Here is a 23,913-nt window from a genome sequence, read left to right as displayed (position 1 = left end):
GCATGGCTTGCTTTAACATTTAAAAAGTCTGCGTTATTTGGACTCAACTGATATTTTTGACTTTTTGACAGGTGAAGCTGTTGACTACTCCAAGAAAGGGGCTTATGCAGGAATGACAATTCCACCTTATTCCCAAGCCAGAGTCACAAGTCCTGTTGGTACACTCTTTGGTACAAGCAGCGTCTTGAGGTCATCAAATGGGGTGGTCTATTCCTCGGTTGCCACACCAATCCCATCAACGTATGCCATTACCAACCAACCTGGGTCCATCTTTAGTACATCATACAACACTCTGTCAGGTATGCATACCAGCGACACCATGCCTTCCTTGTCCAACCTTCAGAATTTGCCACTTACAAGGTCCCATAGTTTCCTGTCCACTATCTCCACTACTGCAACAGAAGAACAAGGAGATGCCCCACTCAATCTGGAGATCTCTAGAAGGGGTAGTGCTGCTGCTTTCGCAACAGGAACAACCTCTTTATCCCTTGATTCTTACACTGATGCATCCCTGGAGGCCATAGCTGCTTCACTGGAGGCTCTGTCTTCCCCCATGGTTCCTGGGGATGGCCAGTATCAGGCAGAGCGTGAGAGACTAGAGATGGAGAAACTCAAGCAACAGCGCCTAGCTGAGGAATTAGAGTGGGAGCGCCAGGAGATTCAGCGATTCCGAGAGCACGAACAGCTCTTGGTGCAGAAGGAACTGGAGGAGCTGCAGGCCATGAAGCAGCAGATTCTGAACCAACAAGAAGATGAAAGACAGGCTCATCTTATGATGCAGAAAGAAACCTATGCCCAGCAACAGCAGCAGCTTGAGCAGATTCAAAGACTCCAAGAGCAACTGCGCATGCAATTGGAAGAGCAAAAGCTTCGTCAGATGTACCCAGGTGGGGACATTCCAGGGCATGGCGTGCAGGAGGCAGTTGTCTTAGGACCTGATGGCACAGTGCTGTCCCGAAAGATCACGGATAGTGGGTGCCAGACAGATGAAGAAGATGAGGCAGTCAGTAAAGCTTACACTGCAGGGAGAAAAAAGAGAAGTGTTAAAAAGAGTGTTGACAGTTGTGTGCAGACTGATGATGAAGATCAAGATGAATGGGAGGCTCAGTCCAGAACCCGACAAAGCCGGCCACGCACTGCCAGGGGTGATAGGGGTGGGCAGTCAGAGATGTCTTTTAAAGCCCACACTGAGATTTCTATACAAACAGATACTGAGGGGAACATTATTATGGACACCAGGATGGAGCTATCTGACTCTGAAAGGACCTCACCAAAGAAACGACCTACCCCCTTAGAAATAGGCCAGGCTACTAACCTCAAAGTTGATTCCTCTACTCTTCAAGCACCTCCTAAATCTCCCAATGTGCTATATTCCCCCATATCTCCCTGTATATCCCCTAGCAAATCCCTTGAGTTTGTATCCTATGAGAAATCCCTGGGTGATACAAGCCCACAAAAGCTAAGAAGTACAGATTCATCAAAATCCTCTCCACCGAGTCCCAGGGGACCAAAAGTCATGCAGAGATCCATGTCTGACCCTAAGCCCATGAGTCCAACAGGAGAAGAAAGAGCAACGTCTGGTGATAGCTACACTGTGAGTAGTATATGTATCATCTTAATTGACATACATATAAGAATGAACATAGGCGCTAGCTAACAAAAACACAAAATATATTATATTATTATTATTATTTTTACTGTAAGAAGATGAGAATGTTAATGTCCTTAAAATTGTTCTTTTGGTTAACTCTTAGATGACAACAACCTAACCAGGTCATTTTTGACCCACTTATGCATCTAAGGGTTAATCATGTGCAAATAGTTTCTGGACAAGTATTTCCAGCTTGAGCCCATTTCTTCATAAAAGTGAGTGCTGTACTTACACATGAGTAAATATGTGTCCAGTGCAAAAAAGAAACAAGAGAAGATCACCTCATACCTATTTAGATATTATTTCTGTGAATTAATGCTGTCCAGAAATTAGTGCTCTATGTAAAACTAACAATAAGTCAAGTGTCTTGCATCACCAACAATACCATCCTTTGTGACATAATGGCTCAGTGGTTAGCTATCCTGCCCCACAGCAAGAGTTTGCATGAGAAAGCTTACACACCATACTGTAGGATATGCATGGTAGGTTCTGGGAATACTATTGCAATTTTGGTTCACCACACAGCTGGCCTTAGAGGCGTTGATTCACCCAGATTGCTGCACTCACACAATCCAATGAACTCTAATTATACTTAAGTCAATCTAATGCTTGAGATAGCATATGCTCTCCATTAATTAAACTTTAGGTTATACAATGCTACTCTTTCCATCTTGTACATTGGTGTGACCTTAACCCAAGGGATCAAATGTATTTATATAGCTCAATATCACAAATTACACATTTGTCTCAGTGGGCTTTACGGACTGTACAGAATCTGACACGCTCTGTCCTTAGACCCTCTCACCGCACAAGGGAAAACTCCCTAAAATAAAAAAGGGGAAAATGGAAGAAACCTCAGGGAGAGCAACTGAGGAGGGATCCATCTCCCAGGACGGACAGACGTGTAATAGATGACGTGTGTACAGAATAAACAACATAGTAAAAATACAACATCTATGTGACAGAAATAATGATCTGATCGTACTTAAAAATAAAATCAAGGATGATGTCAATAAAGCTTCCCGGTACCTCCCAAAAAAATATGGGTGGTGGTTATGAGTGCGTTTCAGGCCATTTAGAGTCTAATGGTGTATGTCTGTTGTGAACATTTTTGCAAACTCATTTGGTCTGAAAATATGGCCGACTAATGCCTTTGGCTAGGGTTAGGAAAGGTCGTAGATACTTGAAACCAAGTCTCAATTCGATTCGATTTTGATTTGTGGACATGCATAGAAAAACATATACAGAAAGAAAAGAAAAAGAAACAATTGAATAGGTGACACATATTTACTTGGGCATCCCATGTTGCTCCTGGCCCTCATGAGGTATGGAAGTCAGTTTTCTGCCTGGGCAATTCACTGTTGAGATTCTCATACATACATAAAAGGATGAGAAATGAGCTGAGCTTGCTGGAAAATACTGAGCTGTCAGACATCCATAGAGGCTTAATGTGAATAAATTACTTCTTTGTGAGTTTTGGGTAACATTTATGGGCAGGAATGCATATCTTACAGGGAGGCACAAAAGGTGAAAAAAAGTGTTTTCCACTCAAATACACCATGTTTAGTTTATATCCTAATTAATAGACGTGACTCTATATTAACACTATAAAGAGACTAGAATTTATGCCCTTTTCTACTTTTTTAATTCGATGACAACTGAATTTTGAAAAATTGAGCAATTATCTCAAGTTAATGTTATACTATTACAGTTCAGAGAAATTCTTTTTCAAATTCTGAGGACTACATAACCAGCTGACTCATTTATTTTGGGGATTAGGAAAATTTCCTACAGCCATAATCAGTTTTTTGTTTACATTTCATACAGGGGAAAGGCTCAGGTGGCACACCAACAGGCACTCAAAAGAAGGTGAAGAGGACTCTCCCTAATCCACCGTCAGAGGATGAGTCAACAACTACTGGCCAGACAGCATACAGCACTGGTTCGGCCCGCCGAAGAATGTGCCGCAATTCCAACATGGCACGTGCCAAGATACTGCAAGACATTGATCGTGAGCTAAATCTGGTGGAGCGTGAATCTTCCAAGCTCCGCAAAAGACAAGCAGAACTAGATGAGGAAGAGAAAGAGATTGATGCCAAGCTTAGGTATTTGGAGATGGGTATTAATCGTAGAAAAGATGTGTTACTGAAGGAGAGAGAGAAAAGGGAAAGGGCCTATTTACAGAGTGTTGCCGAGGACAGAGACTACATGTCAGATAGTGAGGTTAGTAACATCCGAGAGACGAGAGGTGGCCGTGGGAGTGGTGAAGATGTGGAGATTGAAAGTCATGGTCTTGAACGTCCCAGGACAGCTCCCCAGTCAGAATTGGATGAGTTTGTACCACCTCAAACCAAGCATGAGTATGGAAAATACTCCCAGTACCAATACAATCAAACCCAATACCAGCAGTCCCTTTACCAGACTCCTCAGCCCTACCAATCTCAATCTCTCTACTCCTCTGTCCCCTCACTCACTAGCTCCCAGCAGCAGAGTTACCACCAGATGCTCCTGTTGCAGCAGAAAGCTGCCAGACAAGCAGCCCTCCTTTCAGAGCTAGATGCAACTAAATATGATGTCATTAGCCGCCAGCCTGATCCCACATCATCAGCTTACCTGGGAGTCAAGTATGACAAATATGGCAACCACCTTGACCTCAGAGCCTTGGAGGTGGGAAGTATGGCACGTAGCCCAATGTCAGCTGTCTCTGATTCCTATTACACAGATGTAGATCACCATACACCTCGGAGTTACATGTTGCTGGAAGATGCTGCAGAACTGGCTAAGGGCTCCACAGGTATGTCTTCATCTTACAGTCTGGCCGAGAGGGAGCTGGCCAAGGCAGAGAAGCTGTTGCGTAGGAGTGCTGCAGATCTGGGGTCTACAGACTATCTGGGATCCACCTCTAGACTCCATACTTTTGGAAAGACCCCTGATGAAGAGGACACAATGGAAGAACCCTACGAATTGAAACTCCTGAAGCAGCAGCTCAAGCAAGAGTTTAGGAGAAGTACGGGTGGCACAGAAAACATAGAACAACTGACAGGGCTCTCCCAGCATTACTATACGCCCAGCTCTAGCATTTCTAGTTACTCCCAAAGAAACTATCCAAAGTCAGACAAGTACAGCATCAGTCGACTAACTCTAGAGAAGCAGGCAGCTAAACAACTCCCAGCATCAATGTTGTACCAAAAACATACGATTCCATTGATAGAACCTAAAATCTCCACCAAGTATTCCTCTAGTACAGACAACAGAGGTTTGGAGACAGATTATACCAGCTATATTGGGTCTACCAGTGCATCAGCAAGAGCCAGCCGGCTCTCGCAAGATGAGATTACTTTCGGCCTTCGTAAGAATATTGCAGAGCAACAAAAATACCTAGGATCTACCCTGGGTGCTAACTTGGCTGGGTCACTAAACTTAGGCCAGAGTTTAGGTTTGGACTCTGCTTATCCCAGTGGTAGTCGCTCAAGACCCTCATCTAGACCCACATCTTGTTATGGCCTTGATTTGTCTATCAAAAGAGACCCTTCCAGCTCTTCACTGAGGCTCAAAGGGGACGGTGAAACATCTGGAGATGTACCAAGCTATCAAACCCCCTCTGGTCGCACCAAACCCACCAGCCTTCCCATTGTGCAAAGTGGTCGTGGCCGACTACCCATAGTGGCCCAGAACTCGGAGGAAGAGAGTCCTTTAAGTCCTGTTGGGCAGCCAATGGGCATGGCCCGTGCATCAGCGGGACCTCTGCCACCCATCTCAGCGGATTCAAGGGATCAGTTTGGTTCCTGCCTGTCCTTGCAGGACTCCCAGCAGCAGCAACATATCAGGGAAGAACCAACCAGGGGTAGGGGTTATGTGCTGATGGATGATCTTCAGGGCACCATGTCAGATAGTGAAGGTAAAAAACAGACATGTCACATTGTCATTCTTTTCCTACTTAATGTTTCATTCTTGAGAGTGTCTGGTTATGGTTTGTTTTATTTGCATTTATTGTTTATACAATTTAGCTGTTTATTGAAAGTTTGCATCTGTCTAATCTTAACTTTGGTGAATGTATTTTCTTTACTTTTTTTTCGGGTGTCAGTACTTTTGGTCTATCAGTTGAGATCTGGTGTAAATGCATGCCGTTGTATATTTTGTTTTATGTCGTTGAATATATCTTTATGCATGCTGTGTTTTGTGTTTTCGTCTGCACTCCAGATATTGTGTAACATTTTCCAATATCTGTCACTGCATGATACCGTACAGTCTAACTTTCTATTACAGCTACATTTTATGGGAGGTTCACCTCCTAAAATAGTAATTGCTCACTTGTGGCAGTCTGCATTTTATGTAGGTAATTTGATTTTCATTGTCTTTCCAATCCTGCTTGTTAAACATACAAGGCGTGAACCACAATAGCAGAATAATCCTTCAAAACTTGAGTTAGAGCTAGGAAAAATAATTCCCACAAATAATACACTGAAAAAGTGCCTCCCAATTGCAAAAGAAGTATGTCAGTTGAACCAGTTATTTTACAATTAAGCTTCAAAACAGCACATATTGTAATAACATAGCAGATTGTACATGAATTATGATTTGGGATTCTCCAATAGTTGATGAGTAACGTCGATGGTGGATAATGTTGGCATATTTAATCGTCATATTTAAGTCTATAAATATATTTTTGGGTTAACTTATATCAAACTCTAGGCAAGAACAATATACTATAATGACATTCCTGGAAAATAATAGTTTCAAGCAGGGTACTGTCGTATTTTTGAAAATGCATGATATTTGGTTGCAACACTTATATGTGTGTAATAAATATAAAACTTTAACTTGCATGACTTGTCGTGAATACTTGATTGTTTGAATTGTGATACATCAGTGACTTTATGTTGCATGGAATACATTTCTTTCTACTGTAGTTGATTTCCCAAAGTTTTAGTGCTTTTTCTATATTTTTTATTTTAAAACATGTAACAATCTGAATCTAAATAAGAATACTATTTAAATAACATTTGCTGAGCAAACATTTACTATTATTTTTGTTCTACACTTACGGAAAGGATATAGTATTCTGAGCTGTAATCACTAAGAGGACACAGTGTTTGTAAAATGTGCTGGACAGTTTCTTAATCTAACCAAGAACAAAACATTTGTCAAAACATTTGTCTAACTCTCTGTTTACTTCTGTTTTGCTTAGTAAAAGCCATAAATCATCAATTAAATTAAAAAGCAATATTCTATAAACGTATTCTTCCAGTCATGACTAAAACCATTTTATTACAATGATTCACATGTTTTATCTAGTACTTACGCAGCAGCGAGTTAGTTGGCCTCCAAGCTGAGGGCAGTGTTTTCATAAAAAGGGATGCAAAAAGTGACAGTTTTAGAAAGATTTCAATAGCGGTACCACTGTTTATCCTTTTAGTTTAAACATTTAAACATCCCAGTTCTGAGTTGTCTTGAATGCAGCATAACTACTTGTAAATACATTCATACGGATCCCGTAATTTTGCAATGTAAACCCATTTGCCTTGATTCCAGCTCTAAGTGATTCCCTGATGGCTTTGAACAGAGAGGATGCAACCAATGGTAGAGTATTAGTTCAGTTCATCCATTAGCTAACATACTAACCTGCACCACAAGTCAAATGCACATCACCATAAAATTATGACTATATATGTTGGAGAGATTAAAGACACTCTTAACATGGCAAATGAATACTTCTTTAATTTGCAATTCTTTATTAATTGACAAAAATGTCATGATAATATTGTACTGATACTGTTTTAGAAGAAATACATTGGCTTTCCTAACAATTGGAGTTATCCATATTGCAAATCTTTACATACCCAACATTTACATTTATAGAAAAGTACTGCATTATAGGTTTAAATTATGCTACTATACATACTGTACTAAAACTGTTTCTATTCACTCTCAAACTGCATTTTTCAGCTTACCCTAAATGTTGTGTTGCTTGGCATTCCCCTTTTCACAAGGAAGTGAAATAATTAACTCTTTCTTTAATGCTGGCCCTTGTTTTCCTCATATTTTAGTATAGACCTTTCATGAATTGAATTGTGCTTAATGTAATGCAATTACCCTTATATGAACTGAAGAAGTCCATCCTATATAGTCAGATGAAAATCTCCCAAGTTCTCAGATTGGTTCTGAAGTAGTGCTTGTTTTTATCCCTGAAGCCTACCACCTTAGACGAGAAGAGACAGACTGGTTTGACAAACCTAGAGATGGGCGGTCAGAGAATGGACACGAGAAGAGACAGGTGAAACAGGAAAAAACACACACACACACAAACGCTGTACACGCTTGCACTATAGTAAAATCCATGCATGTATTGTATACCAAGCCAAAGCAGTAATAAAAAACACACACATTCAATCACCTGGATATCTATAGGCCCATCTGGTATGTACTGTATATGTACGTTAACGCAAGCCACTTAAATGCTGCATATATGTCAATGTTTGCAAAGCTTCCATACTTAACTGTTTCCCATTTACCTTGTACATATATGACATATCTACTTTGTGTGTGGGCCACAGGGGAAAGGCCCATACTACCCCTTCCCTCACCTCAGGGTCAAACTGCAGAGGGATCCCAAAGACCGCAGTGTCTCAGGTAAAGTACCACACTTTACTACATTTAATTTGATACAGCAAAACCGCATGTTAAGAGCATTTAAAGAGGGCGTGAATTGCAACCTAATGTGTTATTGACTGTGACGCATGCATTATATTTTATTGACCCCATTGCTTACTGATTGCATCAAACATGCACTGTTTACTGTCATACACAATTTGAATGATTATAAAATAGATACAAAATTAAGGATAAATGAAATGACTCCCATAAAGTATCAATACAGTAAACGTTGACATTAATATGGATCATGATGTCCCATTAAGTGTACAGAGCATGACTGGTGTGCTTCATGCATTCTATTTAATTAATATTCACGCCATATCTCAACAAACTGGCAAGTCACTTCCCCTGCCATTACGTTCCATCACACCATTTCTCCAGACTTATAGCAGGCAGTCATTTCCTGGCTTCTCTTTTGATTTGGCTCTTTTCCACGCTCATCAGTCATTGCCAAGCTCAAAATGGCATATCCCTCACACTCAGCATTATGCAATTAACAAACAGCCCACAAAGGAAGCTTTTTGTTTAGGAGGACCCAGTGCAGAATTGAGTCATTTTGCCTCAGTCATTTTGTTCATGCTTCCATAACCATGTTAAATGGGGTTATGCTTCTATGTAGGTGAAGGCTTTTTGTATGTGTGACCCGTGGAGGGATATGATAGAGCCATATGTGATTTGTGGATAATCGGTAGAGGGGTTGGCGTGCATGCTGTTGTCTACTGTTCTACAAAGGCAAAGAGAAGTAACTACAGAAGGAATTAAATAAAGTTTTTTTTTTTTTAACTGGCCAGCAGACTAAGTAACAGGAAGGTTGTAATGCCTTAATTTTTATATCTGTTTAGGCTGACTATGTACCTGCATAGCTACCAGTAAACATACCTCAAACATTTTTTTATACTGTAGCTTAACCAAGTCACAAGAATTTAACTAGAGTCAAAGCTGGGGTGACAAAACTGCCACTCTGCTAAGCTAGCAACCTTTAGTGTTTCCATCATGATTGGATTTAACTACTGTACCACCTCATTTTGTGGAATGATGAACTAAATTACCAAGATGCTGGTTCATCCAAGTGGATATCTTTTCAATTAGGCCTACAGGTAGGGAGAAATCTGCAAGTAAATTTGGTTGTAGCTTAAGCTAACGCTTTAGCTAGGGGGGATATGTAGTTACTGTAGGCTATTTTGGCCTCATAGGGCTGTACACTTGTGTCCATACCTTCTCCTTTTCTGTTTGTATTGGTGAGTCTGCATGGGTTTGTGGACAAAAGACTATAGTCTAATTAATAATTCCACTCATCGGTCTTTGTTTTTGGTCCTGAACAGGAAATGGTCTGGGTATCCGTGTGGTTGGAGGGAAAGAGGTCCCTGGCAGTAATGGAGACATTGGAGCTTATGTTGCCAAAGTCCTACCAGGTGGAGCTGCAGAACAAACAGGAAAGATTCTTGAAGGTAAGCTCTTCCACCAAAAAATTCTACTTCATTTGTAGGTAAAAAGCAAAAGAAAATCAGAAAGGATAATCTGAAAATGTATTTTTTATGGGGGAATAGAAAGATTGATACCAACTCTCATGTCCTGTACAGTAAACTACTGGATAACAGCTGGTTATCTTAGCTTAGCACAGACTGTAAACAGGGGTAGGCTAGCCTGGCTCTGCTCAAATTTAACAACAAAATATGTCTGCCAGCACCTCTAAAGCTCACTGATTTAACATGGTATATCTGCTTTGTTTAATTCCTATGAAAAAAACATCACGTTGGGGTTTTACAAGGGGTTATGTGCCAGAATATTTATTTTCCTTTATACTTCTGTTTCATGCACAGTAGCTTGAAACTGCAACTGCAACAGTTACAGTTACTTCACCAAGTAGCCATTGTGCACTAACCCACAGATGACCTGTGATTTCACCCTTCCACACCTTTTACTGACACCACCTCAGGATAAATGTCTGTGTGGTATAATAACAAGAACAGATTTCATGAGGTGGTATTGATTTCACATTGGGGAGTCTGGGAACAGTTAACCCTCTCACCCTCCTAGTCCATCTGTCTGCTCACAGTCTCCTTTAATCTTTGTGTTGAGCCACTTTGAGGGTGTCGAACAATCGGTAAAGCTTTGCCCCGCGCCTTTTTGAAGCTGCCACACTGGTGATCTATGGATTGGGAGATAGGGAGAGAGAGAGAGAGAGAAAAATACTGCCTGTGCAGTGTTCTACCCATCTGTCTGTGCTCTGTGGATGTGTGTGTGTGTATTTGAGCGTGGGCAATCCTTTTCGCACTTTCTGTTCTTGTTTGTGTCTCCTTCCATTTCCTTTTTTTCTTTTATCCTTTTACATTGCTGTTTCTCTGCTGTGTTTTTTCTCTCTTCACTTCTTTATCAGGACATACTAAAAGGTTTCCAGTGAAAACAGCCTAATAAAACAATACAAATAAAACAAATACAGTTGGGAACTAGAAAGGTCCACTCAGTAGAGTGCAATCTCCAACAGGTGTCCTAGAACTGTCCCGAAAAACAATTTTAACTGTCCCGAAGTGAATGTAAACCTGTGTGACTGTGTAATCAATGCGGTGCAGCGGCGACCTCTCTTCCCTCCCTGGCGTTTCATACATTTCATAGGCTCACAAAATGTCAAGAAAGTAAATAGTCTTACACCTGTTGTCTTTATTAAACAGACAAACCATACACTTTCTGAATTCAAGTTTGTGTTTTCCTCCTGCAGCCTGTGCTTCTGTCTGCCCGCTTAGTGGAGGCGACGTAGCCTACAGAGCAGCCACTGGGCCGCCATGCTAAAGACGCTGTCTAACTGTCTCATTATTTCCTGGTGGAGATAAGAACAGTGGAAATAATGGGGGTATTTACAACATAGTAGGAGTTATTAGATCCCTAATAGAGCCACTAATTGTTCATGCTAATCGTCTTCATGTTAGCATATTAACACTTGCCATTTGCTAATTAGCACTAAACATAAAGAACAGCTGAGGATGACGGGAATGAATGTTATTAGTTTTGCAAGTTTGCAAGTTTGCAAATTTAAATCTTGATATGATAATGGTGCTAGACCATCTGAGGATCCCCCAAGTTATTACATACGTTTCTCTTGGGACCTTGAAAATCTGGCGAATTTCACAGCAATCCACACTTGTTTGACATCAACTTCCCTAGAGCAACACTGCAAGTGTGTCTAAAAAAAATACTAAACCATTGTTTACTAAATGAATGAGACACATTAGCTTTATATCACTTAATGTGGATCACCTCAGGTCAAACTTTTTGTAAAATCAATACCACGAGCCTTCTATTTCTGTACAGCATGTGTTATTTATTTATTTAGAAATCATGAAACATGATCAGTCATTTTTTTTTTTTTCGCTGGATGCTTGGAAAGGGCAGAGGATTCAGCAAGCTGCTTAATTTCCCAAACACTTCATGGACCTTAGATTTGTTTTCATTACCATAACTTTTACATACTGTTATATGTTATTGTTTCATACTGTTTCTTTCAACTGTACTCAAGTGTATCGTTATTTTCTTACACCTCTAAGGTCAGTAGAGTTTTATATATACATATTCCCTGATTTTTGCTACAATCTTTTGCCACATGTTACTGTAATCTCACTCCGTCTCAGCCATCTAGTCTCATGCACTATCATTCTATGTACAGAAAGAAGTTGATGATTGTTGAGTCAAAGATTCAAGATGCATCTGCCGTGTTGTTAGCTGCGAGGAAAACTAAACAATGATAACAGCCGTAACCCCGTCATCAACACTGAGCAGCATGGCTGTAAAGTACTTTGGTCCTGCCAGTGGGAACACGTCGCCTCACCCTCTGTGGTGTGAATATGGATAAATGTTGTCAGATTCAGCCAACGCAGAGGCATCGTGTCACAGAGAGACACCGAGTGTACGAATACCTGCTTGTTTGTCTGCTCACTGGATTTCAAGCTTCTTTGAATGTGTGCAAACTGCGACACACATGCATGCCATAGAGTGTGAACGACAATTTGATGAATTGTATTATGGTGAAACTACAGTAGCTTCCCTGTCACTCACACATGCAGCTCGTGAGTATCGTCGCAAACGGACCGTCCTGATGAGCTGTTTCAATCCGTGTAAGTCCTGCCAGTGTGCAGGGTGTGTTTTGGAGGATGCAGTGGCTTTGATGTGCTGAATGGACTCATATGAGCTTTCAATGCTGCATTAAATACAAATGAATGTTCCCACTATGAGACATTAGAATCTGATTGGATTTTGTGTCCTTTCCAGGCCATCATGCATCATGTTTGAAATGTTTTTCTTCAAATTATAGTTTTTATTACTGAAATAACATGAAGCCATTTTCTGAGTTCATTTTAATACAGTTCTGTGCCAGAGCGCTCCAGGAGCAGCTTTGTCACACGGCTGCTGTTTGGGCAGTCACCAGCATTTATCTCTCCAGTTTTGGCTTGCAGTTTGACGCATGTCGTTTGAGTAAAAAAAAAAAGAATCAAAGCTTGTTTTTCAATTTAATCAAAGGATGGATGTTAGACCCTAATCTGGTCCCTCATTGGGGTCAACGTGAATTTATTTTTCTGTAATCATTTAAAGAGCTACTCACTTCAAGGCTTTGATTTGGTTTTGGTTTGAGGAGAAGCGCTTGCTTTTACAGACATTCTTTAAGTGGACTGTATTTTTGATTGTTTTCTTGTGTGCATGGCTGTGTGCAAATGTGTAATTGTGTATAGGAATGCAAGTCCTGGAGTGGAATGGTGTTCTTCTGACGGGGAAAACCTATGAAGAGGTACAAGGGCTTGTCGGGGAGCCGTGCAATGAAGCAGAAGTGTGTGTCAGACTGTGAGTATAAGTTCTCTCTGTCTCTTTCACCCTTCTGTTATTTCTATATTTTCTTAGTCATCCCTTTGATCTAATAATGACTTCATCTTTATCTACTATTTTTCTTCAGTTTTCTATGTCTATGTCAGTATTCTACTTGATTTAAAATGTTCGATGACACATCATTTTTTACCGTCTTTCAGTGATCTCAACATGCTGGCTGATTCTGAAGATTCAGACCACCTGGATTTCCAGGAGCACAGCAAAGGTGAGCTACAGTATTCCTATAACCCCAACCACCAATCGCTGCTTCTCACTTTTCCCCCACCACCATCCCTGCCTTCTCAGTATTTCCCAATTAACTTTTATCTCTTGCCATTTTCAGACACTCATTGTCATATCGCTTTCATCTACAATTCTCTCTTTTCTCAAGTTCAGCCATGCTTTACTTGTGGCCTATTTTCCCTTTCCTGTCTGCAATACGCTCCATTAGATTGTTCCCAGAGCTACCACACTGTAAAACCTTGATATCCAACCTGCAGTTGTCTTTTCATGATGTTGTTTTGTTTGCATCTTGTGTGACCGTCTCTAGGTGACAGACCTCCCAGGTCTCCAGGTGTTGACCCCAAGCAACTGGCGGCTGAACTACAGAAGGTGTCCCAACAACAGGCTCCCACCTCCACCTCTTCCTCCGGCCTGCCCCCCACCACCTCAGCCCCCTCCAGCCCCGGTCAGCCAGGATCACCCTCCGTCAGCAAGAAACGCCACAGCAGCAAGGCGAGGAGGGTTTATTTGTTTGTCTTAATATGGATTTATCATTTTTTTAAGAATTAATAGTGTTGGTCACACATTTTAGTACATCCCTGAGGTGCAATATCATTGGACAAATTGCATTCTGGTTCATGAATCGGCGGTTTCCGCATTTGTTTTGTTAACTTACAACATTGTGAACTTCCCGGGGAGCTTTAGCAGGAATTATCACTCTTAAAAACCATTTCTTGAGATGTATGTATAGTATTCTGTTTTCCCTGTTTGAACGTAGCATTTGGGGAACATATTTAGTTTACACTAAGTTCTTTTATTATATAACATTTAGCAAATAATTGTGACAATGCCAGTAAGGAATAAAATATAAGAATTCACAACGTGTTTCTATCTAAAAATGCACAGATGCATCAATTTCAAGAGTTTAACTTGTTTAGCCTCTAGCACTGCATAAAGCACAGAGAAGTACAGAGCACAGTGTACAGAATGAACACCCACCACTATCCACCTACAGATGTTTGCTAGCAGTATCTAAGCATGTTTCTTTGTTTCTTACAGACTGCAGAGGGAATGAAGATCCAGTCCCAGCCCGTCTCTGGAGAGATACAGGTCTGTGAAACAAAAGGATGTAAAAGCTCTGTAACTTTAAATGATTAGATGTGTGTATAGAATATGATCACTGTTAGTTTTGCTGTATCTTTCAGCAAGAATCTATTGTAATTCAATGCGCTTCTGTTTGCAGCTTCAAATCCACTACGACAAGCAGCTTGGCAACTTGATCGTTCATGTCCTGCAGGCCAGAAACCTCGCCCAGCGGGACAACAATGGCTACTCTGACCCGTTTGTTAAAGTGTATCTCCTACCAGGGAGAGGGTGAGTCTAGGATTTGGAACCTGCAAGCACACCTTTAGTAGTTCAGAACAGGAACACGTTCGGTTTAGGATTATGATACAGAATGAGAAAAATGTTTTAGCTGTAACGATTGTGTTGATTTAGAGTTAAGTGTGTAAGATGTGACTGTTCTCATAGTCTTTTTTCAGCCACTATTAGAGAAGTAATTTAAGTGCTATACCTGCTTACATTGACTTTGACATCCTGGCTACAGAGGCAGCCACTTTGTTAAGCTCAAACCTAATTTCCATTCATTTTAAAATCGATTTACAATTGATTTTGGCTTACCATGACATCTTTCAATGTGCAGCACATGACCTTTCTTTGATATCAATTCCATAGCACCTATACACTGCACATCAGGTCCATCAAATGATATGTTCTATGATGTAGTTCCAGTGGCGTCATGTGATATGAAATCTTTGTTACGGGACTCCTTATCGCTGCTGAGTGACACAAACATTATGTAAAAGATATGAAGTTGCCCGTGTGTGGATGTTGCCCCCGTTAATGGGAGTTCTACTGTAGGTGTTAGTGCAGTCAAAATCAATAGCTCTTATATTTACTTGCAATACAATCCACACACTCATAAGTCCAGGGCTTCCTTTCTCGCTGTGATTGTGCTGTAATGTAATTGCCTCTCCCACCTACTCTGCTGTTTGAGGTCCCGAGAGAGAGTTTTTTTCCCTTGGATCGTTTCAGATAAAAGCAATAATATACGGCAGTGGGCTTCGCAGCCGCCACTCTCGCAGGCCTTCAGTTTGACACGTGTTGATGCAAACGCCACTGTGGGTTTTAGACCGGGTTAGGGTTACGCTAAAGGGACTAGGAGAGTGGCACTACTGAAAGGGGTTACGGTAACACATACACTCAAGCACATGTGTGCAAATACTCGCGTATATGCTACATGTGTGTATACTTGGACACGCTCGCGGCTATCAGAGCACCGACTGCAATCCATACGGGGGCTTTTCAGTTGCATCACAGATCTCCTGGCAACCACATGGAGCTGCTGCAGTGAAACGGGTGGTTATAAATAATAGTTTAATACATAGCAGCAAGGAAAGAGGGAAAGTTTTTATTTGACAAAAGCGATGCACATTTACATGCCAATGTGTATAAAGCTGGAATTATGCTTCGCCAGGCTGCGTGTGGGCGGACGGGTCTCGTTCAGACACGTTCGCATGTTTGTTTCTTTCACCAACTATCACCGTTCAGCAAACCCCAATGTAACGTAAACGCTGAAGTAATCAAGAAATGGAAATCAATTTCATCCTAGAGACAGGTGTAAACAAACCACTTTATCTGTTAAAGTGTTTGCTATATATAGAGAGGGGATATGTTTTTTGCCAAGGTTATTATTAGTCATGACCTGAAGTATTTACAACATAAAATAGTTGATGTTAGGGCAGAGAGACTGCATTATGGAGGGGGGCTAAATATTTTTAGCAGACTGCATGTCCAGCCTGGTAGGACAAGTACATTCATTGTGTTGTGTTGTAAAAAGATGCATTATTAGATTTGCTAATGTGTTCACGGTCAAGGTACTGTAGGTTGCTTTGCAAAACCTTGTTGATAAAACAGCAATACTTAAACGCTAAATTAAACAATCCACATGTTGGTATTTTTCATTTACTTAGGTGAAATCCAAGCGCAGTAATGTCGGTCCATCTTCACTGAATGCATGCAGGCTCATCAGAGGGTAACTACCTTGGCACGACATTTGCTCCTCTGCAACCTATGGTTACCCATAACACCCTTCTCTGCTTAGTTTTCACGTTGACGCGTATCCCTGCGGATGCATAATTCCCGCTGAAGTCGAAAGGGCAAAGTTTGATAAATGACTGTACATTTGTGTCCACATGTGGGAATCTGTCGCACTATAACCTGTAGTTTAGGTCAGCCAAGATAAAAATACCACTTTGAACTTTACACAGTAGTGCTCGGTGAAGTTACGATAATATGCTGGCTGACAAACTATGCAACAAAGTAGATTTTTGTGTTTACGTACAAAAGGAGTACCGATGACTTTGAACTCCATTCAAGAGATAAAGATTAGTTTGTTGACGTGCCACGAACAGCAGATCTCCACTATGGTTGCCAATGGATGTGTTACATCACCTGAAAGCCCTCTCAACACAATTCATAAGACACGCACACAATCAAACCCACCGCTGCAGCACACCACACTTCCCCCAGAAGCCCCTTTCCTAAAAACACACGTAATAAATCCCACACTAAATCTACAGTTGACTTCCCTTCCCAAATACACACTCACAGTCCACAGACACTCTTTGACCCCCCACCTCCCTCTGACTATTGTTTCTGTATGTTCTCTATATTTAATGCATGCTGGACCCTCTCAGTCAGGTCATGGTTGTCCAGAACGCCAGGTATGTGACTTGACCATTTTGGTACTTTGGTTCTGTTTTGGTTCAAATTTGGTTTGTCAGTTTGGTGAAGATAACAAAACGTCCAAATTGTTTTCCTAACTGATCGGAAGCTTGTTGATACAAATCAGTTTGTTCAGTTCCACTAACTCCCTTAAATTGTGCATTTTCCCCGGTCCCCATAATCTCATGATGTTCCACTCACCTCTAGGCTTAGCATTGCATTTTCGAGGAGTTGAATCCCTAAATATTTACATCTTCCCATCTCTTTAACATAACAAAAATAAACGTATATTCCCAGTTAATTGTTGTGTGTTCCTGGTAGTCTTGTTTTTGTTCCTAACCATTGTAATTTGATATCCTAACATTGAACCCTTTAGTTTGTCCCTGTCTTGTGATTAATATCCGTCAGTAATGTCCTACATCGTGCCCTGACATTGTTCTGTACCCTTCATGCTCCGCCACATTCAATACATTATTTTGCTATGCAGTCCTTATTCATCCCATTATTTTCCAAAATACAGTAGATTGTCCTTGTCTTTACCAAACTAACTGTTACTGACTTACTCATATCCAACGATCTTAAATCAAACCCTACAAACTGCAAAAAACATCCATCTTACCAAGTCATTCATTCTATTCCAGTGAGTCTGCTGTGATGTAAAATGTTTCCTCAAAACAGGTGAAATAATTAGTCAGCAAAGTCAGATTGTTTCTTATGCAAATACACTTTTTAGAGGATTAAGTTTTTCATTGTTTCTTTGTAATTCAGTGATGATTTACCTGATTGAGTTATTGGCACTTAACACAATTCTATCAGAAATATTTCAACCTCTCTTTCCATACTGGCATACATTTTCACATGTTTGAGGACATCAACATTTTATGAGACTAAATGACTTGATGGACATCAAAATGGACTTTTTTGCAGCGCGCCCTGACATCGTACCCTGCCGTCCATGCACGTAGGCCCATGCATTGTTACCGTCCAAACAATGTGCATCACATTCATTCTCTCCCCTCTACTGTCTACATTGTCCCCAATGTATTGTGCTTACTGCATTGTGGTGGTCCACTATCCTGCAGGGCTTTTGCATGTGTTTGACCACATGTGTCTATTTGTGATGTGTTCCCCCAGTGCTGAAAACAAGAGGAGGTCCAAACATGCAGGCAAGAGTCTCAACCCCGAGTGGAACCAGACTGTCATCTATAAAAATATCCACCTGGAACAAGTATGTCATCATGCACACATTTCTGCATTGCTGCACACATACAATGTCGCAGACCTGGGTCATACAGTATCATATTAAATGTTTGAAAGATAGTGTATTGATAACTTGAGAAGATGATGTTGAGGGATGAGTCCTAAAACCTAGCAATGGGTTGGTATTTTCCAATGGCCAATGGGTTTTTTGAATGGCTTCTTTGTTAAATACTTGAAATAAGGTATGTGGTTAAAAAAGGCGGTTGCTAACAAGTGGCTAAATAAGACTACAGAGGTTGTCGGAGAAATTAAACGTCATCACGTTGAACACTAGCCCTATTTTAGCTTAGTGGTGGTCACAGTGAAGTCACCATCCGTGTTTCATCCAAAATCCAATGGACAAATGGACTAAAGCCAATGGACAAAACCAGTGCGATGCTAACTTCCTAACTGGCCTACAAAGAACACCATCCCTGCAGCACAAAACCTTTTATATCTCTACAATAGTTAGTGTATGTAGCGCACAACAATAGAATCCACCATGTGCCAAGTTCCATGTTATAACGATAATATTGCCGTTGCTCTGCTGGCATGCTGACTAGCATTGTGGCCATTGGTTTTAATAGAGCAGATGGATATGCCATTGGGATTTAATTATATCATTTTAGATCCCAGTTTAGATTCATTGGACCCTCATCAATAAATATGTGGACTTCTGTTGTCTGTTTTTTTTAAGCTGCTGAATGTCTGCTCCCACTTTGAGCCCAGATCATATGTTCTTTCTTCAAGGTTTATTTTGCCATTTTATTATGCACTCAGCCAAGATAGTTAGTCACTATAAAGATGCATTAACTTTATATCTGTGCGTGTGTATCAGCTGAGGAAGAAGACCTTGGAAGTGAGCGTGTGGGACTACGACAAGTGCTCCTCTAACGATTTCTTAGGAGAGGTAGGCCTCTTTGACAGTATGTTCAGTTCATTGGTATACCAATACATTAAGCATATGTCAATAATATATGTACAAACATATGCCTGTGTTTGTTCCCAGGTTCTTATTGACCTGTCTAACACAGCCCAGCTGGATAACGTCCCGCAGTGGCTCCTCCTGAAGGAGCAGAGCGAGGGGGATCACCACCGGCGCTCCCACTCGGGACAGAGCCGACACACTTCCTCTAAACCCTCCTCACTGCACTCCTCCCCTAAAACCACTGGCTCCGCACATGACAATCAGGATTCCCCAAAATCATCTGTCATCAAGAGCCGAAGCCACGGGATCTTTCCAGATCCGGCCAAGGGTAGGACATAATGAAATTCCTTCAACTGCTTTACTTTATCCCCGCCCTCCCCTAACAACTGTCTGTACTCTGCAGCTTCTGCTACTTCTGTTTCCCTCTTCTCTTCTTCTACTACTCTGTTTTTCTTCTCTTACTTTGTACTCTCTTCCTGTCACTGCTTCTATCCCCACTATCTTGGTGTCTACCTTCTGTCCAGCTCTTTTTCTCTCAGTCGTTTCTTTCGACCAGCACCTTCCTAAGCCCATTTTTGCACAACCATCGTAGCTTCAGCTTCATGCCTTTTTGCTTTCTCATGGTCTGTTTTCTTGGTTGCCATGATGTCACCCAACTCAGAGGCCTAGCCTTAGCTTCCCTCTATCTTTCTTCTAACACAGAGGGCAACATGGCCGTGGAAGGTTTTGAATGCTCCCCTAATTTAGAGAAATAATCGTCAAATTTAATGAGGCTGCATGAAGATCATAGACTTAAATAAGGCATGCTGGCTTAGTTTCTCACTAGCCAGCGACATATTTATCAAAGGTGGTACACAAAAGGTATACCAGCCTCTAACTTACTAAAGTAAAAATAGTTTTTTTTGGTAATATGGTGAATTTGGTTGTTTTAGACACGCAGGTGCCCACTATCGAGAAATCTCACAGTAGCCCTGGCACATCGAAGCCTTCCCCGTCCGAGGGCCAGAGCCAAAGCCAAAGCCACGGACACAGCCAACACTCTCGCTCGCACGGCGCTTCACGCTCCAGCAAAAGTGCCGCACGGCACCACCATCAGGACAGCGGCACTGGAAGCGGCGGAGGCGCTGCCATAGCAACGGGCGAAGCCCCGCAGCAGTCACAGCCGCAGCCGCAGCCGCCACAACGCCTCCAACCAAGTAAACCAAGACGCAAATAAAGCCTACGCAGCATGGCATCCTCGCACTCATCTGTTCTACCTTATGTTTTTTGATAATTTTTTCTGTTACTTTAGTTTCCTTTTTAAGTGTTGGTTTCCCTCACCCTTTACTCCCTCTGGTCCTCTCCCCTGTCGTACTCAAAGTGTGTCAACCTCTCACCGCTTCTCTTCTGTATGTACTCACAAGTGTGTAGAGCCAGCACCTCACCTGTAATGTAGCACACTGTCTTTGACCTTCCTAAGTTTGACCCTTTTTCTATAAACCCAAAGAGGCGTAATGGTTGCCTATTGAGGCCAATACTAACTACTTAAAAAAAATTAAACAGGCTGTAGGCTAAATATTTTTCTCTTAATACTACTTTCGATAAGAAGTTAAACAGAAGTAATCACTTTTCCATAAGTTTAATTTGTTTTCTCTGTTTTAAAGAGATTTAAATACTTTACATAGGAGGAGTAGAAGTATGGCAGTACGGGGGGGGGGGGAATCTAATCTGAAAAAGAAACAATAGAGTTGCAGGACCTATTCTGATCAGCAATATCTGTAAATTACATCTCCAGCTTTCAAATGACAAGACTAGCAAATACACTTTGTGGTTACAAGTTTAGTTAATGGAGCAGAATTCACCCGGAAGATGTTTCTGCTTCCAGCTAGCTAATAGACATTTTGGATTTATATATCCAAGCTGTAAAACAGAAGAAAGTTGAAATCCCACCCCCTCCCCAAAGTATCATTAACCTCTTTTGGTAGTTTTCTTTTTTTTAAGTTCTTCTTTATTTCCCTTTTGTTAACAAACAACGACCAGCTGTTCTGAAGCTCCTCCACTGAGTTGGCTGTGCATGCAGTCCGCTAACCCCATTTTGTGTTTGAACAACTATGGGACTCACAATGCACCTCAGTAGATGCTGCACACCCCGCCTCTTAGTGACATGCAGGAGGGGCGAATGTGCACTGCACACTGTGGCTGCATGTGATGTGACAGTCACGCTGGTTGCCATCGTGAAGATAAACCGCTCTCTGAATCTCCATCTCGCTCCTCCCTCCTTCCATCTTAAACTTCGACCCCATGACCTTTGTTTCCTGGCGTTGACCCCCTGACACCTGACCTGCCAAAACAAACACTTCCAGGCCAAAGAGGCCGCCTCTCACTGAGGCACCAGAGACACAGCGTAGTGGGCGTGCTCACCATTCAGAGAGCCCAGTCTGATTGGCTGCCTGCACTGCCATCGGTTGTGTCGGCCAAAGGGAACAGAGCAGACGGCAGACACCTGACCCTCAGGAAAGCCGTGTCAGAAGAGAGGCCGCAGAGCACCGGAGGTGAGAGTTTGCCCCCAAGAGTCTCCTCTCTGTCGTGTGACTGAAGCACAGATGGAGCAAGGAGAGAAAGAGAGAGTGAAAGAAAGAGAGGATACAATACTAACGCACACCTGCAGAAAGAGAGAGGGGAGTCTTACAAGCTAATAAAAGAAAGCCAGTAGGTGAGAGAGAAAGTCACACATCACCAGAGATTCATGCAGCGAGACACACTTTCTTAACGGCCACCAACACAGTTCACTAAAACCAGGAAATGAATGTCGGTATGATTCACTGAGTCAACACGATGCCACCGCCATGTCTGCTGCGTCACGACTCCCCCAGTGCTTCATTACACTGGTATTAGTGAGCTCTAGCGATCCGTCAGTGGCAACGTGTTGAGTGGCCTGACAGAAAAACGTGTCGCCATGGATTCTGTTCTGCACCACATCCACGCATCTCACATCATTCATACTCTATCACACTGCCTGGTCAGCTGTTGGAACATTTATTTCTTTACGCATATAAACAGGTTTTAAAAAAGAAAAACATTTAGGAAAAAAAGCTACATTTATCCTTTAAACTCCTCCAGGTATGAATTTACTAAAAAGAGATTGAGATTATTATTATTAATAGTTCATATAGATAACTAACAATGTCAGTAGGGTCTACGTGCCTCCTGTTTGGTCTACTTTTGCATAAACATATATATGTGATTTCTCTGGATTTATTTATCTGTTTTATGTTAAAACTTTATATGTGAGTTATTACTGTCTTGTCTATGTCTGAGAGAAAGAGTCCAAGTACACAGTTTGTCAATGTGCTTCTTGCTAGTCCACAGTGTTTGTGTGCTATTCATTACAATCCAGTCTTTTGTGCTTTGGGTAAAGCTTCCCGACATAAATTATGTGAAGTATTTGGCGGATTATAATAGATTTTAGTTGCTGCAGATATTAACTGATGCTTCTTGGCCCTAGTTTATACAATCTTGGATCCGGCAGAGGTGCAATTTTTCTTCCTGTCTCTTTGTCGTGATGGGTGTGGTCGTATCTCTGCACAGCTCGGTCGAGCTACAGATCCGGTGATGCCCCGGTCACGGCAGCCTCATTGGACAGCGGCCTGAGTGGCAGCGCCTACAGCCTATTGGACGAAGAAGGAGAGACAAACGAGGTGGACAGTGCCATCTTCCAGGTGCCCCGATTGTGAGTCAGCTGATTCAATACTTTTATCCTAAAAAGCCTCAGTTTCACCTTTTTGGATGTGCTATGAATTTATATTTGATACTAAACTAGTTGTTTTACTACGCCCAGATAATATACAGAACAATTCATTAAACTTGAATAGTTTTGTAACTTCCAGGATTTTGTTTCCCCTCTCTTTAGTGGAAAGATCCCAAACGGCACAGACGGGAAATCATCAATGGGACTCGGTGACACTGAAGGTTAGACAGCACATATAGCCTTACAATAATACACACATTTTAAATAACAACGGGCTGAAATAGTGATAGTGACGTGAATGTATAAGTTTCAAAAGTTTCAAAAAGTAATCTCAACAAATTGTTAGTCTTTTCTTCATCTTTTGTCTTTTGTTTTGTTCTTTTATTATGTTTACTTGACTGTTTCCATTGCACGCATATACAGGTTGTATACATATAATGCATATATGCATCATTAACGTTATGCGTAGGCCTATTAACTTATTAATTTACAGGTTATTTTCATCAATCTGTCCTCGCTGATTTTCCTCATTTATCCTTCCTGCCTTTGAAGTTATGAGTCAAGTAATTATGACTAAAGCAAAGGTGCAAAGATGACCTTAAAAAGCAACACAGAGGTTTGTTATCTCTCTTTCACATTTACAACAAAGTGTGAGACCGAAGCTCAATACGCACACGGATGAACACGTTAGCACATTTATTCTTATCCGAATGGCTTCTTCGTCTCTTTATCGTGCGCTCTCTTTTTGTGTCAATGTGTCTCTCTCTTCTGGCCATAAACACACACAGACATGGAGGCTGCCCTTACAGTTTGCCAGGTTCTTGTTGACCCAGCTTTCAAAACAGCTTTCATTTCCAT

General features: G+C 41.4%; 1 protein-coding gene across 1 annotated transcript in view; it reads left to right on the top strand.

Moving 5' to 3' along the window:
* Positions 1–23,913, top strand: part of pcloa (piccolo presynaptic cytomatrix protein a) — a 57,417-nt gene that overhangs the window by 27,460 nt on the left and 6,044 nt on the right. Inside the window, 18 exon segments of the mRNA XM_029462532.1 lie at positions 72–1,594; positions 3,479–5,549; positions 7,184–7,231; positions 7,843–7,925; positions 8,206–8,281; positions 9,628–9,753; positions 13,024–13,132; positions 13,315–13,379; positions 13,704–13,888; positions 14,435–14,485; positions 14,619–14,749; positions 17,134–17,160; positions 18,296–18,389; positions 19,239–19,310; positions 19,410–19,656; positions 20,261–20,524; positions 22,896–23,037; positions 23,218–23,276. Coding sequence (XP_029318392.1) covers positions 72–1,594; positions 3,479–5,549; positions 7,184–7,231; positions 7,843–7,925; positions 8,206–8,281; positions 9,628–9,753; positions 13,024–13,132; positions 13,315–13,379; positions 13,704–13,888; positions 14,435–14,485; positions 14,619–14,749; positions 17,134–17,160; positions 18,296–18,389; positions 19,239–19,310; positions 19,410–19,656; positions 20,261–20,524; positions 22,896–23,037; positions 23,218–23,276 — 5,373 coding nt within the window.

Source organism: Cottoperca gobio, chromosome 23, assembly GCF_900634415.1.
Source record: "Cottoperca gobio chromosome 23, fCotGob3.1, whole genome shotgun sequence".
Classification (NCBI taxonomy): Eukaryota; Metazoa; Chordata; class Actinopteri; order Perciformes; family Bovichtidae; genus Cottoperca; species Cottoperca gobio.
Note: the sequence above shows the minus strand (reverse complement) of the source record. Positions and strands in the feature narration are given on the sequence as shown.